General features: G+C 43.4%; 1 protein-coding gene across 18 annotated transcripts in view; it reads left to right on the plus strand.

Annotated features, from left to right (window-relative positions):
* Positions 1-12,130, plus strand: part of plekha5 (pleckstrin homology domain containing, family A member 5) — a 107,742-nt gene extending 95,612 nt beyond the window's left edge. For 10 of the 18 annotated variants that reach the window (XM_077005550.1, XM_077005557.1, XM_077005560.1 and 7 more), the window contains 10 exons: positions 3,041-3,084; positions 3,209-3,370; positions 3,878-3,998; positions 4,899-5,023; positions 6,153-6,353; positions 7,279-7,389; positions 8,106-8,221; positions 9,527-9,663; positions 9,975-10,065; positions 10,958-12,130. In XM_077005550.1, the coding sequence (XP_076861665.1) occupies positions 3,041-3,084; positions 3,209-3,370; positions 3,878-3,998; positions 4,899-5,023; positions 6,153-6,353; positions 7,279-7,389; positions 8,106-8,221; positions 9,527-9,663; positions 9,975-10,051 (1,094 nt within the window). In that variant the 3' untranslated portion in view covers positions 10,052-10,065; positions 10,958-12,130. The remainder of the gene's footprint in view (positions 1-3,040; positions 3,085-3,208; positions 3,371-3,877; positions 3,999-4,898; positions 5,024-6,152; positions 6,354-7,278; positions 7,390-8,105; positions 8,222-9,526; positions 9,664-9,974; positions 10,066-10,957) is intronic. The other 8 variants (XM_077005552.1, XM_077005571.1, XM_077005573.1 and 5 more) reach the window with 4 other exon arrangements.
* The last annotated feature ends 556 nt before the right edge of the window (positions 12,131-12,686 follow it).

Below are 12,686 nucleotides of genomic sequence, written 5' to 3' on the forward strand. Positions count from 1 at the left end.
AATTACGACAAAAAAAGTTGGGAGAAAACGGCGAGTCCTGTATGGGATTTTTTTTTATATGACTTCGAGAAATACTACAGGTCTTGTATTGGAAACAGGTGATAAAATATATGGAGTAGTTCTCAAGATGTAAAACCCCACGAATCTCAAAGCTCACACAATAGGGCTAACTGCCAGTACCTTGACAAGCTAGCCTCTGAGTAGCTCCGCCGAAAGAGAGGCAACGTCCCGGCTAGGTAGCACCGGGAATGAGAACCATAATGGACCGTCTTCGGTTAGTTAATATGCAGAAAAACCACAAGCGGGAGGATGCACTAGTTAATGTGTTGAGACTGGATGTCAACACGACTGTGTGACTCGATTGCCTTCCAAAGGTTTGCCTTTTCACACGAACCAAAATAGGGCTACGCTCCTATGTTCATGTCTGTCCTTCCTCTGGCAATTTTCAGCAGCAATATTACACGTTTTGCACTTAAGGCTTCTATCTTGTACACTGTTGGTTGTTCAACAGTAATTGAATGCATTTTTTTAAAATGGTCTTTTGATGAGTTTTTATTACACAACATTTACGTTGAACTTTTTGAATCCTGCACCTGACAAATAACCCAAAGTATAAAAAAACTAAAACGAATACTAGAACTAATAAAAACTAAACTAAAACTAAGCTTTAATAAATAAAATTAAATAAAAACTAAATAAATAAAAACTAATAAATAAAAACTAGCAAACATGTTCTAAAAACTAATTAAAACTAACTGAATCCCAACACAAAAAACAAAAAAAAAATCCAAAACTATTATAACCTTGCCACACACACAAACACTCTCAAACAACCACACACACACACACTCTCAAACAGCCACACACACACACACTCAAACAACCACACACACACACTCTCAAACAGCCACACACACACACTCAAACAACCACACACACACACTCAAACAACCACAAACACACACACACTCTCAAACAACCACACACACACACACACTCAAACAACCACAAACACACACACACTCTCAAACAACCACACACACACACTCTCAGACACACACACACACTCACTCTCAAACAACCACACGCACAAACACTCAAACAGCCACACACACACTCTCAAACAACCACACACACAAACACTCTTAAACAGCCACACAAACAAACACTCTCAAACAACCACACACACAAACACTCTCAAACAGCCACACACACAAACACTTGCAAACAGCCACACACTCAAACACCCACGCACACTCTCATACAACCACATACACAAACACTCTCAAACAGCCACTCACACACACACACACACTCTCAAACAACCACACACACAAACAAACTCTCTCAAACAGCCACACACACGAACACCCTCAAACAGCCACACACACATTCTCAAACAGCCACACACACACACATTCTCAAACAGCCATGCACACACGAACACTCTCAAACAGCCATGCACACACGAACACACTCAAACAGCTACACACACAAACACTCTCAAACAGCCACACACACACGAACACTCTCAGACAGCTACACTCACAAACACTCTCAACCTGCCACACACACAAACACTTGCAAACAGCCACAAACTCAAACACCCACGCACACTCTCATACAACCACATACACAAACACTCTCAAACAGCCACTCACACACACACACTCTCAAACAACCACACACAAACAAACTCTCAAACAGCCACACACACATTCTCAAACAGCCACACACACACACACATTCTCAAACAGCCACGCACACACGAACACTCTCAAACAGCCACACACACAAACCCTCTCAAACAGCTACACACACGAACACTCTCAAACAACCACACACACGAAAACTCTGAGACAGCCACACACACACACACTCTCAAACAGCTACACTCACAAACACTCTCAACCTGCCACACACAAACACTCTCAAACAGCCACGCACACACAAACACTCTGAAACAGCCACGCACACACAAACACTCTCAAACAGCCATGCACACACAAACACTCTCAAACAGTCACACACACAAACACTCAAACAGTCATACACACACACACAAACACACGCTTGCACACATGGCAACATTAGAGCAATCACATGCTTCACTGAGCAATACAACCACATACACAAACACTCTCAAACAGCCACTCACACACACACACACTCTCAAACAACCACACACACAAACAAACTCTCTCAAATAGCCACACACACGAACACTCTCAAACAGCCACACACACATTCTCAAACAGCCACACACACACACACATTCTCAAACAGCCATGCACACACGAACACACTCAAACAGCTACACACACAAACACTCTCAAACAGCCACACACACACGAACACTCTTAAACAACCACACACACGAAAACTCTCAGACAGCTACACTCACAAACACTCTCAACCTGCCACACACACAAACACTTGCAAACAGCCACAAACTCAAACACCCACGCACACTCTCATACAACCACATACACAAACACTCTCAAACAGCCACTCACACACACACACTCTCAAACTACCACACACACAAACAAACTCTCAAACAGCCACACACATGAACACTCTCAAACAGCCACACACACATTCTCAAACAGCCACACACACACACACATTCTCAAACAGCCACGCACACACGAACACTCTCAAACAGCCACACACACAAACCCTCTCAAACAGCCACACACACGAACACTCTCAAACAACCACACACACGAAAACTCTCAGACAGCCACACACACACACTCTCAAACAGCTACACTCACAAACACTCTCAACCTGCCACACACACAAACACTCTCAAACAGCCACGCACACACAAACACTCTCAAACAGCCACGCACACACAAACACTCTCAAACAGCCATGCACACACAAACACTCTCAAACAGTCACACACACAAACACTCAAACAGTCATACACACACACAAACACACGCTTGCACACATGGCAACATTAGAGCAATCACATGCTTCACTGAGCAATCACATGCTTCACTGGTTTGTTTACCTTGTTTATTTGCAGGTTTTCCTGGGGCAAATCCGTTATCCAGCCTTCAAAAGAGTGAGGTGCGTGCACATTGCTTAGCAGAGCTGACAGTCCTTTCTGATTAACCCAAAAAGACTCTTTAGGTTACCATTCCTAGCAGATCTTTGATGTCGGCGCTCTGGTGGACGTGTGTTCCATGTGTAGGAGACAGGCTGTGTGCCCCCACGCCCTCCGCTTCCTCAGCTGTATGAGGGTGGAGAGCGCCCAGGTGTGCCCCCCCAATCTTGCCCCAGCTCCACCCAACCCCACCCAACCCCCCACCGCCCTGAGGAACGCAAGACAGCCCAGCGCAATGGCAGCCATAGCGTAAGAGGCTGCTGATCAGCCCAGTCCACCTGCCCCGACTCCACCCTCCATGACTCCACCCGCCATGACTCCACCTGCCTTGATTCCACCCACCCTGACTCCACCTGCCATGATTCCACCCACCCTGACTCCACCTGCCATGATTTCACCCTCCCTGACTGCACCCGCCATGACTGTGTGTGTTAACTGCACCTGTGTGTGTGTGTGTTAACTGCACAGATGGGTAAATGCAGAGGACAAATTTCTATTGAGGTGAAAATCACAATTGACAAATACGGCACATTACATTACTCCACCCACCTTGACTCCACCTGCCATGACTCCACCCCTCCCATGCCCTAACCCCCTTATCCCACTATGACTTATGCCCCCTCCGTTCCCATCAATAATCGCATAGCCCTGACATTCTCTTCATAATATCATCCTTGAAGGAATGAGAATGTGTGTGTGTATGTGTGTGTTTGAGTGTGTGTGTCAGTAATCTTAAATGTTTTATTTTCCCTCCAGGGTCCAGACTACAGGTTATATAAGAGTGAGCCGGAGCTGACCACAGTAGCTGAGGTGGATGAGAGTAATGGAGAAGAAAAATCTGAACATGCTGTTGAGAAAGAGTCCTGCGTTACTAAAGGTACTCAAATACCTTACACTAAACACCTCACACCTAATACCTCACTCCAAACACCATGTACCAAATACCTCACTCCTAACATCTCACACATAATACCTCACTCCAAACACCATGTACCAACTACCTCACTCCTAACACCATGTACCAAATACCTCACACCAAACACCTCACACCTAATACCTCACTTCAAACACCATGTACCAAATACCTCACACCAAACACCTCACACCTAATACCTCACTCCAAACACCATGTACCAAATACTGCACTCCTAACATCTCACACCTAATACCTCACTCCAAACACTATGTACCAACTACCTCACTCCTAACACCTTGTACCAAATACCTCACACCTAATACCTCACTCCAAACACCATGTACCAAATACCTCACACCAAACACCTCACACCTAATACCTCACTCCAAACACCATGTACCAAATACCTCACACCAAACACCTCACACCTAATACATCACTCCAATCACCTTGTACCAAATACCTCATTCCTAACACCTCACACCTAATACCTCACTCCAAACTCCATGTACCAAATACCTCACTCCTAACACCTCACACCTAATACCTCACTCCAAACACCATGTACCAAATACCTCACACCTAACACCTCACACCTAATACATCACTCCAATCACCTTGTACCAAATACCTCATTCCTAACACCTCACACCTAATACCTCACTCTGAACACCATGTACCAAATACCTCACTCCTAACACTAAAACAAATTGCGCTAAACATCTCATATCAAAGATTTTGTATCAGACACCCTTCTATCAAACACCTTGCAGCAAACACTTCATACCAGCTAGAATACAAAACTGGCTTGTCCCTCAGGAAATCTCATAGCTCATATCTTTCCAACCCTTTCGTGTCTAGGTGTGTCTTTTCCCGTGGGAGTGGTGAGCCCGAGGAAGACGTGTCCTTTGCCAGAGTCCTCTACTATTGCCTCTTATGTGACGTTAAGGAAGAGCAAGAAGCCTGATTCAAGAACAGTAAAATCTGTTTGTAAAATTTCTGCTTAAGAATTTTATACACATATCTAAAGGTCCTCTATAGCTGCATTTCAGTTTCTGTCATATATAGACATATAAATATAAAATTAATGAAACAAACTCATCCTCAGGATACATTGATTGACAATGTCTTCACCCATCAAAATAGTGCAGTTGTCAACTTACATGGTGGAGATAGCATCAAACCTAACTACTTTACACACTAACCCAGTGGTTCTCAAACTTTTTCTATCATTCCCCACCTCAGAAGAAGGGGAAATTCCACGAACGGGTGGCGAACGTAATTTGTTGACCGGGGGCCGGTACAAATTCATTAAAAGGCCGAATCTAGCCCTGGTTCACACTGTTCCGCAGGTTATCATTGTATTTACATTTGTCTGCATGAGCAGCTGTACCCTGACAAAATCTGAAATGATCTTAAATGTTTCCCAGTGGCTGACCATACTTCTACTGGTCTTCACTAAATCATGTCATGGACTCCTATTCTGAACAACATGTTCCTAGGCAGTTCCACAAACACATTTACCACCATAAGAATTGCGTCTATTGGAATGACATTTCTTTTTGTCCTAGCTTACATGGTGAATGAACTGTTTAAAGGGGGCTAGAATACATCCTAGAACTGTTTAAAGGGCACTAGAAACATAGAATACACCCTAGAGAGGATATAGAGAGAAGTGGGACAATCAGATGGTTTCAGATGTCATCAATATGCAATATATGTCAGAGTGTGGTTCGTTACAGAAAATTAATGTAATTTTAATGTATCATAAAGTATCAGGTAATAAGGGTGATTCTAAAAGGATGTTGGATGGAAGTTTTAAAACTCAGGAGCCCATTCTGGGCTGCTCTCTGTGCACAACAGGATCATGCTGAAACAAAGTTATGGAGATAATTGTTGACTATAATTAGCATAGACCTTCCGGTCTAGCATAAACATACAGTGTTAACATAAACATGCTGGTTTAGCAGAGGTCTAATGGATTCATATTTTGGATAAGTTCATCCATTCTCATGTATGACTGAGATTTATTATCACAATTCAATAAGTCTTTTGGACGAGTTCTTCTCTGGTAGTTCTTAGTGTGTACGTGTCTCTCTTACCTGCCCTCTGCAGGACCGTCCCTGCAGTGCAGTTGAGCAAATGAGTGGTGGGGAGGGAATTCGGCAGCGCATGAGTGTTGAGGAGCAGATGGAGCGGATTCGACGGCACCAGCAGGGGGCAGTACGTGAGCGTGAAAGAAAAAGAGAGGAGTGCCTGCTTTCTCACAGCCAGTCCTTCAGTAAAGACAACCCTTCCTACTACACACTGCAGGTAGCAGTACCACCTACATACAACCCACCGGTCCACACTCTGTAACCCAGTGAGCACACCAGGTGGCCCCATCGTGTACATTGCTCAGTATCCATGAATTATAATGTATAACAGACAGGATTACGTGTTCCAATGAGTATAAAAGACTTGTAAATGTTCAGATGAATAGAATACATGAATAGATGAATACATAGAATAGAGTCAGTGACAATGAATACAGCAGGTTGGAGTGTTATGGGTTAGATAAAATACATTTATCTGAGAAAGATATAAATATATACTGTATATGTATATATGTAAATATATATATACTTTTATTTCTCTTCAGCTATTAACTTACATTCATACCATACATTTTATGAAATTATGCCATTGCCATCAGTAAAGCATGTAACACCTTATATTGCATTGTTGCTTAAAAACCAGGCAAGCCCGGTAACCATATGTATAACCATGTATAACCTGGGTATGACCATGTGTACATCTAGCCCCAGCTATGGGCCTTCTGAGTCTCAGCTATGTGTGTGTTACCAATGCAAGTCCCTGAAGTGGCTGTGTTGCTGCCCTGTGTAATGAGGGATCTGTGTAGACTCAGGGAATCAGGACTGCTATGAATTATACATCAGGGTGCGGTGGGTGACTGCATCAGGTCTGTAATTGGTCCTGATTTTCTCAACATGCTTGTCACGCTCTACAACACCAGTCATGTAGTGCACTACTAACTGAAGTGAGGAAGAGGCTAGGATTAGATAACCCCTACCCTAACCAACATCATTAACAGTTAAAGGGAAACAGTTAACTTCTGGCTCTACCTGTTATAACTGTGTGTGTGTGTGTGTGTGTGTGTGTGTGTGTGTGTGTGTGTGTGTGTGTGTGTGTGTGTTGTGTTTGTGTTTGTGTGTGTGTGTGTGTGTGTGTGTGTGTGCAGACATGCACAAAGAGCTCAGCTTTATCTCAAGAGGAACAGGGGGGCAGGAGGAGGCAGATGTCAGTGTGTGAGGCTGAACTGATGAGAGTGAAGGAGCCTGTGGCCACACAGGTACGAGTCTTACAACCCTACCTGACCCTTACAGTGCTAACGCTACCTGACCCTTACAGTGCTAACACTACCTGACCCCTACAGTGTTAACGCTACCTGACCCTTACAGTGTGTGTATGCTAATCCTACCTGACCCTTACAGTGCATGTATGCTAACCCTACCTGACCCTTACAGTGCTAACCCTACCTGACCCTTACAGTACTAACGCTACCAGACCCTTACTGTGCTAACCCTACCTGACCCTTACAGTGCTAACCCTACCTGACCCTTACAGTGCTAACGTTACCTGACCCTTACAGTGCTAACCCTACTTGACCCTTACAGTGCTAACACTACCTGACCCTTACTAACGCTACCAGACCCTTACAGTACTAACCCTAACCTGACCCTTACATAGGGTTGCCACCTAGGTCTGACAAAAAACAAGGACACTTGTGTCGGGGTGGGGGGGTGGTGGCGAACGTAAGTTGTTGGGGGGGGTGGCGAACGTAAGTTGTTGACCGGGGGGGACTAACCTAGTGATAACCGGGACATTAAATTCTTTTTTTTTTTTTTTTTTTGCCGGGACCGGGAAAACCGGGACAGGTGGCAACACTACCCTTACAGTGCTAACGCTACCTGACCCTTACAGTACTAACGTTACCAGACCCTTACAGTGCTAACGTTACCAGACCCTTACAGTGCTAACCCACACAATATTCCATTTCCCATATAGGAAGTACTGAGCATGGGGGGGCCAGACCTGGAGCTCCAGGACCAACGTTCCACAGCCAGCCGAGAGCCAGAGCCACAAGGGCAGATAGAGCCTGCAGCAGAACGCCTGGCTGACAGGTAGCAGTGTGTGTGTGTGTGTGTGTGTGTCAATCAATCAATCAAAGTTTATTTGTATAGTGCTTTTCACAACACATGTTGTCACAAAGCGCCTTACAGGATTTAAAAGGTTAACAATACTACGGGTCCAGAACCCTAATGAGCAAGCCAAGGGCGACAGTGGCGAGGAAAAACTCCCTAAGATAGTGGGGAATAGGAAGAAACCTCGGGAGAACCAAGACTCAAAAGGGAACCCATCCTCCATTGGGCGGCCCGTTAACACACAGATTACACAAAATACAGACAAATACACAAGTCACACACAAATCACACAATCAGACTAAGTAAAGGTAAAAATGAAAGTTCTGGGTTATGATATTGTCACTGTAAATGTCTGTTGATGAACGCCAGGCTTTCATTCCGTGTCGGAGCAGCGATGCTGGTATTGTAGGCTCCGACTGCAATGTTACTCTCCAGGTGAACCTCGGAGAGAAGATACGAGATGTAGTAAATATGTAACAGATTAATCAAAGGCCAAACTAAACAGATGAGTCTTTAATCGAGTTTTAAACATTGAGACTGTGTCTGAGTCCCGAATAGAGGCAGGAAGATTATTCCACAATTGTGGAGCTTTAAAAGAAAAGGCTCTTCCACCTGCTGTGATCTTTTTGATCCTAGGAACAGTTAATAACCCTGCGTCCTGCGAGCGAAGTGAACGCGCTGGGTTATATTGTTCAATAAGTTCACTAAGATAGTCTGGAGCTAAGCCATGCAGCGTTTTATATGTTAATAAAAGTATTTTATAGTCAATACGGAATCTAATTGGCAGCCAGTGTAATGACGATAGTACGGGACTAATGTGATCAAACTTTTTAGTTTTTGTTAAAACTCGTGCTGCTGCGTTCTGAACCAGCTGGAGTTTGTTTATCGATTTACCAGAACATCCAGCTAGGAGACTGTTGCAATAATCTAAACGAGAGGATATGAATGCATGGATTAGTTTTTCTGCATCACTAATATTTAATATGTTTCTAATTTTGGCAATGTTGCGCAAGTGAAAGAACGCTACCCTAGTTATATTATTAATATGTGTATGTATGTGTGTGTATGCATGCGTGTGTGGATGTGAGGACATGTGCGTGTGCGTGTGTGTGGATGCATGTGTGTGTGTGTGTGTGTGTGTGTGTGTGTGTGTGTGTGTGTGTATGCATGCGTGTGTGGATGTGAGGACATGTGCGTGTGTGTGGATGCATGTGTGCGTGTGTGTGTGTGTGTGTGTGTGTGTTCTACATATTGCTTGTGTATGTAACTCTCTCTCTGTGTTAGCCTGCAGACAGCAGTGATGGTGCAGGAGGGCACACAGGACGAAGGGGAGCAGAACCAGGTCTCTGGCCAGGGCCACGATGACATCATCAAGACTTCATGTGATGTCGCTGCCTCCAAACATGGCAATCTGGTTTCAGGTGAGAGGGAAATGTTATAGCATAGTTTCTACTGGAGACTGCATTGCTCTGAAAATATGTGTTCAGGACTAATTTTTAACTAGCATGGTTGTATCTTGCTCTGTGCACTGTGTTTACTGTGTCTGTCTGTCTGTCTGTCTCTTACTATCCCTGGCTCTATGTTTGCACCTGTCTGTCTGTCTTTCTCTTGCTGAGCGGCTCTGTGCTAATGTTTGTCCTGTTTTGATGTGTGATTATCATCTTGATGTGTGACTAACATTGTGCCTGTTTGTGCTGTGTGTTGTGGGCTTGATTTTCTGAATGGTTTGCAGTGAACAGCGTCTCCAGTGCACCCCATCCTCCATCCCCTCCGCACCTCCCAGATGGGTCCCACTTCATGTGTGTGTAGTGGGGAGCCACCCAGTAAGAGCTAACCGCCGAAGCCCAGCCTCTGCCCAGCCTCTGCCCCTCCCACAGCCTCTGCCCCTCTTCCAGCCTCTGCCCTTCCTCCAGCCCTCTGCCCCTCCCACAGCCTCTGCCCCCCTCCAGCTTCTGCCCCTTCTCCCACCTTTGCCCCTCCCCCAGATTTTGCCCCTCCCCTAGCCCTTTGCTCCTCCTCCTCACTCACTTCACAGGAACATGACAGTGTAAATACAGACCTGGGCTTATGACTGCGAAGCGTTTTAGCATCATATAAAAAACTTAGGAAATTTCAATTATTTAATGAATTATTTAATTATTGTGAATCAAATTATTTGTCTTGTTTATTTGTGTGGTTGTTTAAATTCAAATTTCTTATAATTTTAGAGTGCTACAACTCCATAAACAAATTTGCCGGCACCCATAACTGATATTGGGTCTAACCAAAATGTCATGCCCAACTAATCGATGAATTCTGTAGTGTCTTTGTTATACATCCACAGGAGCAGTAGCTCATAGTGGCATTTTAGATTTTAAATTGCAAAAGGTCACATGTTTTTTTTTACACACAATTGCTGTCTTCAGGAACTACCATTTAATACACTGCCTGGTAAATTAACTCCAACTGCTGTGTTAAAAATCAACTGACTGTTTGGGAAGTTAACCCTAATGTACACATGAGAATCAGCCATGCTTTCAGGTGACAGTCATTTGTACACGTCCTATTTCAAATAGTGTATTTAAAGCTATTATGGTGTTATATACTCTGACATTACACACTATTGATCAAGCCAATGTCTCTTAAAATATTAGGAATACCTGATTCAAGTTTTTTAAACAAAATTTCTAAATCAGTGAGTTATGAAAGTTTTCATGAATGTTATTGTTCTCACAGTGGTGTGACAAGGCCGATGCCCCAGCAGCCGTGACTGGTGAAGTGTAAGACTCACCGTGTCCTCCCTCTTATTGACAAACGTTTCTTCCTGTGAGAGACCCAGCGCAACACACACATAAACGAACACGAATCACACAGCCATGAGTGTGAGTGTAAGGGTGTTTATTTATTCAAAGGAGAACGTCATTAGTTCTTTTGGGGGTGAAACTACACAACTGTTGGAAGATGTTGGGATGTTCCCTTGTAGGTATTAATAATAATAATCAAAATAATAATATTTACAAAACTGAAGCAGCCTGAAATGTCTCATTATACCTTGTTGCTTTTATTTGAATCATATGTGTATATCATATATGACATCCAGTTTAGCTATGAGCTAAACCTCACCTTGTTTTGACAGAGCAGTCACTTTGAGTGTAACCCTGGGTGTCATTGAGTGTAAACCAGGATGTCACTTTGAGTGTAACCCAGTGTGTCATTGAGTGTAACCCAGGGTGTCGCTTTGAGTGTAACCCAGTGAGACTAAGCCAATTAGGCTCTTAGACTCAGTACAGTGGCATATTTGTAGGGATTGTTAGGGTGTGTGTGTGTATGTGTGTGTGTATGTGTGTGTGTGTGTGTGTGCGTGTGTGCATGCGTGCATGCGTGCGTGCGTGCGTGTGTGTGGCAAAAACAGAGAAACACATTTTCAAATACAAATATAAACATAAATGATTAAATCATTAAAAATAGAAATTAGTGTCACTAAATGTTGGATTTTAGAACATGGACGACCTTTTGGTTAATCTTGAAAATCATCTGATATGTTTTTGCAGACTTTCAACTGAATTTCAATACCAACCGAAATCTGATTTACAGAATTTCTGTTTACAACTGAACTTTTTAAAAGACAATCTATCTGTATAAAACAGACATACACTGAGCTGTGTGGTGATTCCAGGCATTCACAGTCCTGGTTTCCACCAACTCTGCTCCTCGTCATCCAGCACAGCCCATAAACATTCCCAGGGGAACAAGCCCAAATGGAGGCCACAAGTAGCTGTGTAGTCAGAACAGCAGCCCACACACACACACACACACACACATATGTGCATATACATATACATATACACAGACTCACACACACATACACACACAGACTCACACACACACACACACACACACACACACACAGACCCAACTCCAGCACTCGTTTCTTTTGCACTGTAAACACCTCTTTTTTACAGTAGTGTTTTGTTTATGTTTGATTATCATGGATCAGCAGTGTGAAGATGTTCTGTTAGGTGCCACTGTACAACTGCAGATGAGAGAATCTGGGCTCTGTAAGGTCCTGTGTGTTGGGTAGTGTGTGACAGCACAACTTCCCCACACAATTATGGATGTTCTGACTTTTACATTTTATTTTTCTATGGCTGAGATTTATTTAACTAGAGTATTAAAGAAAGTATTCCAGATTTGGTCTCAGTCCATGTCGGGGTGCAGCTCTAGAGGAATATAGCACATGTGTAAGTCTAAAGCAATAAGCAGGGATTTGTGTCAACACTAATGTAGAAAATGTAAAGATCATATTGTATATAATGTACACCACAAATAGGCAGAGTGAAAAAGTATAAAAGGTTATCAGAGTCAATATGCAAACTTCATCTGTTTTATACCATGTGAAATAAATGTTGATGTTGTTATAAATAATGGGTTTTGTTGTAGTGATTTCAGAGTAACCCCATTCAGG

This window comes from Brachyhypopomus gauderio, chromosome 5, assembly GCF_052324685.1.
Source record: "Brachyhypopomus gauderio isolate BG-103 chromosome 5, BGAUD_0.2, whole genome shotgun sequence".
Classification (NCBI taxonomy): domain Eukaryota; kingdom Metazoa; phylum Chordata; class Actinopteri; order Gymnotiformes; family Hypopomidae; genus Brachyhypopomus; species Brachyhypopomus gauderio.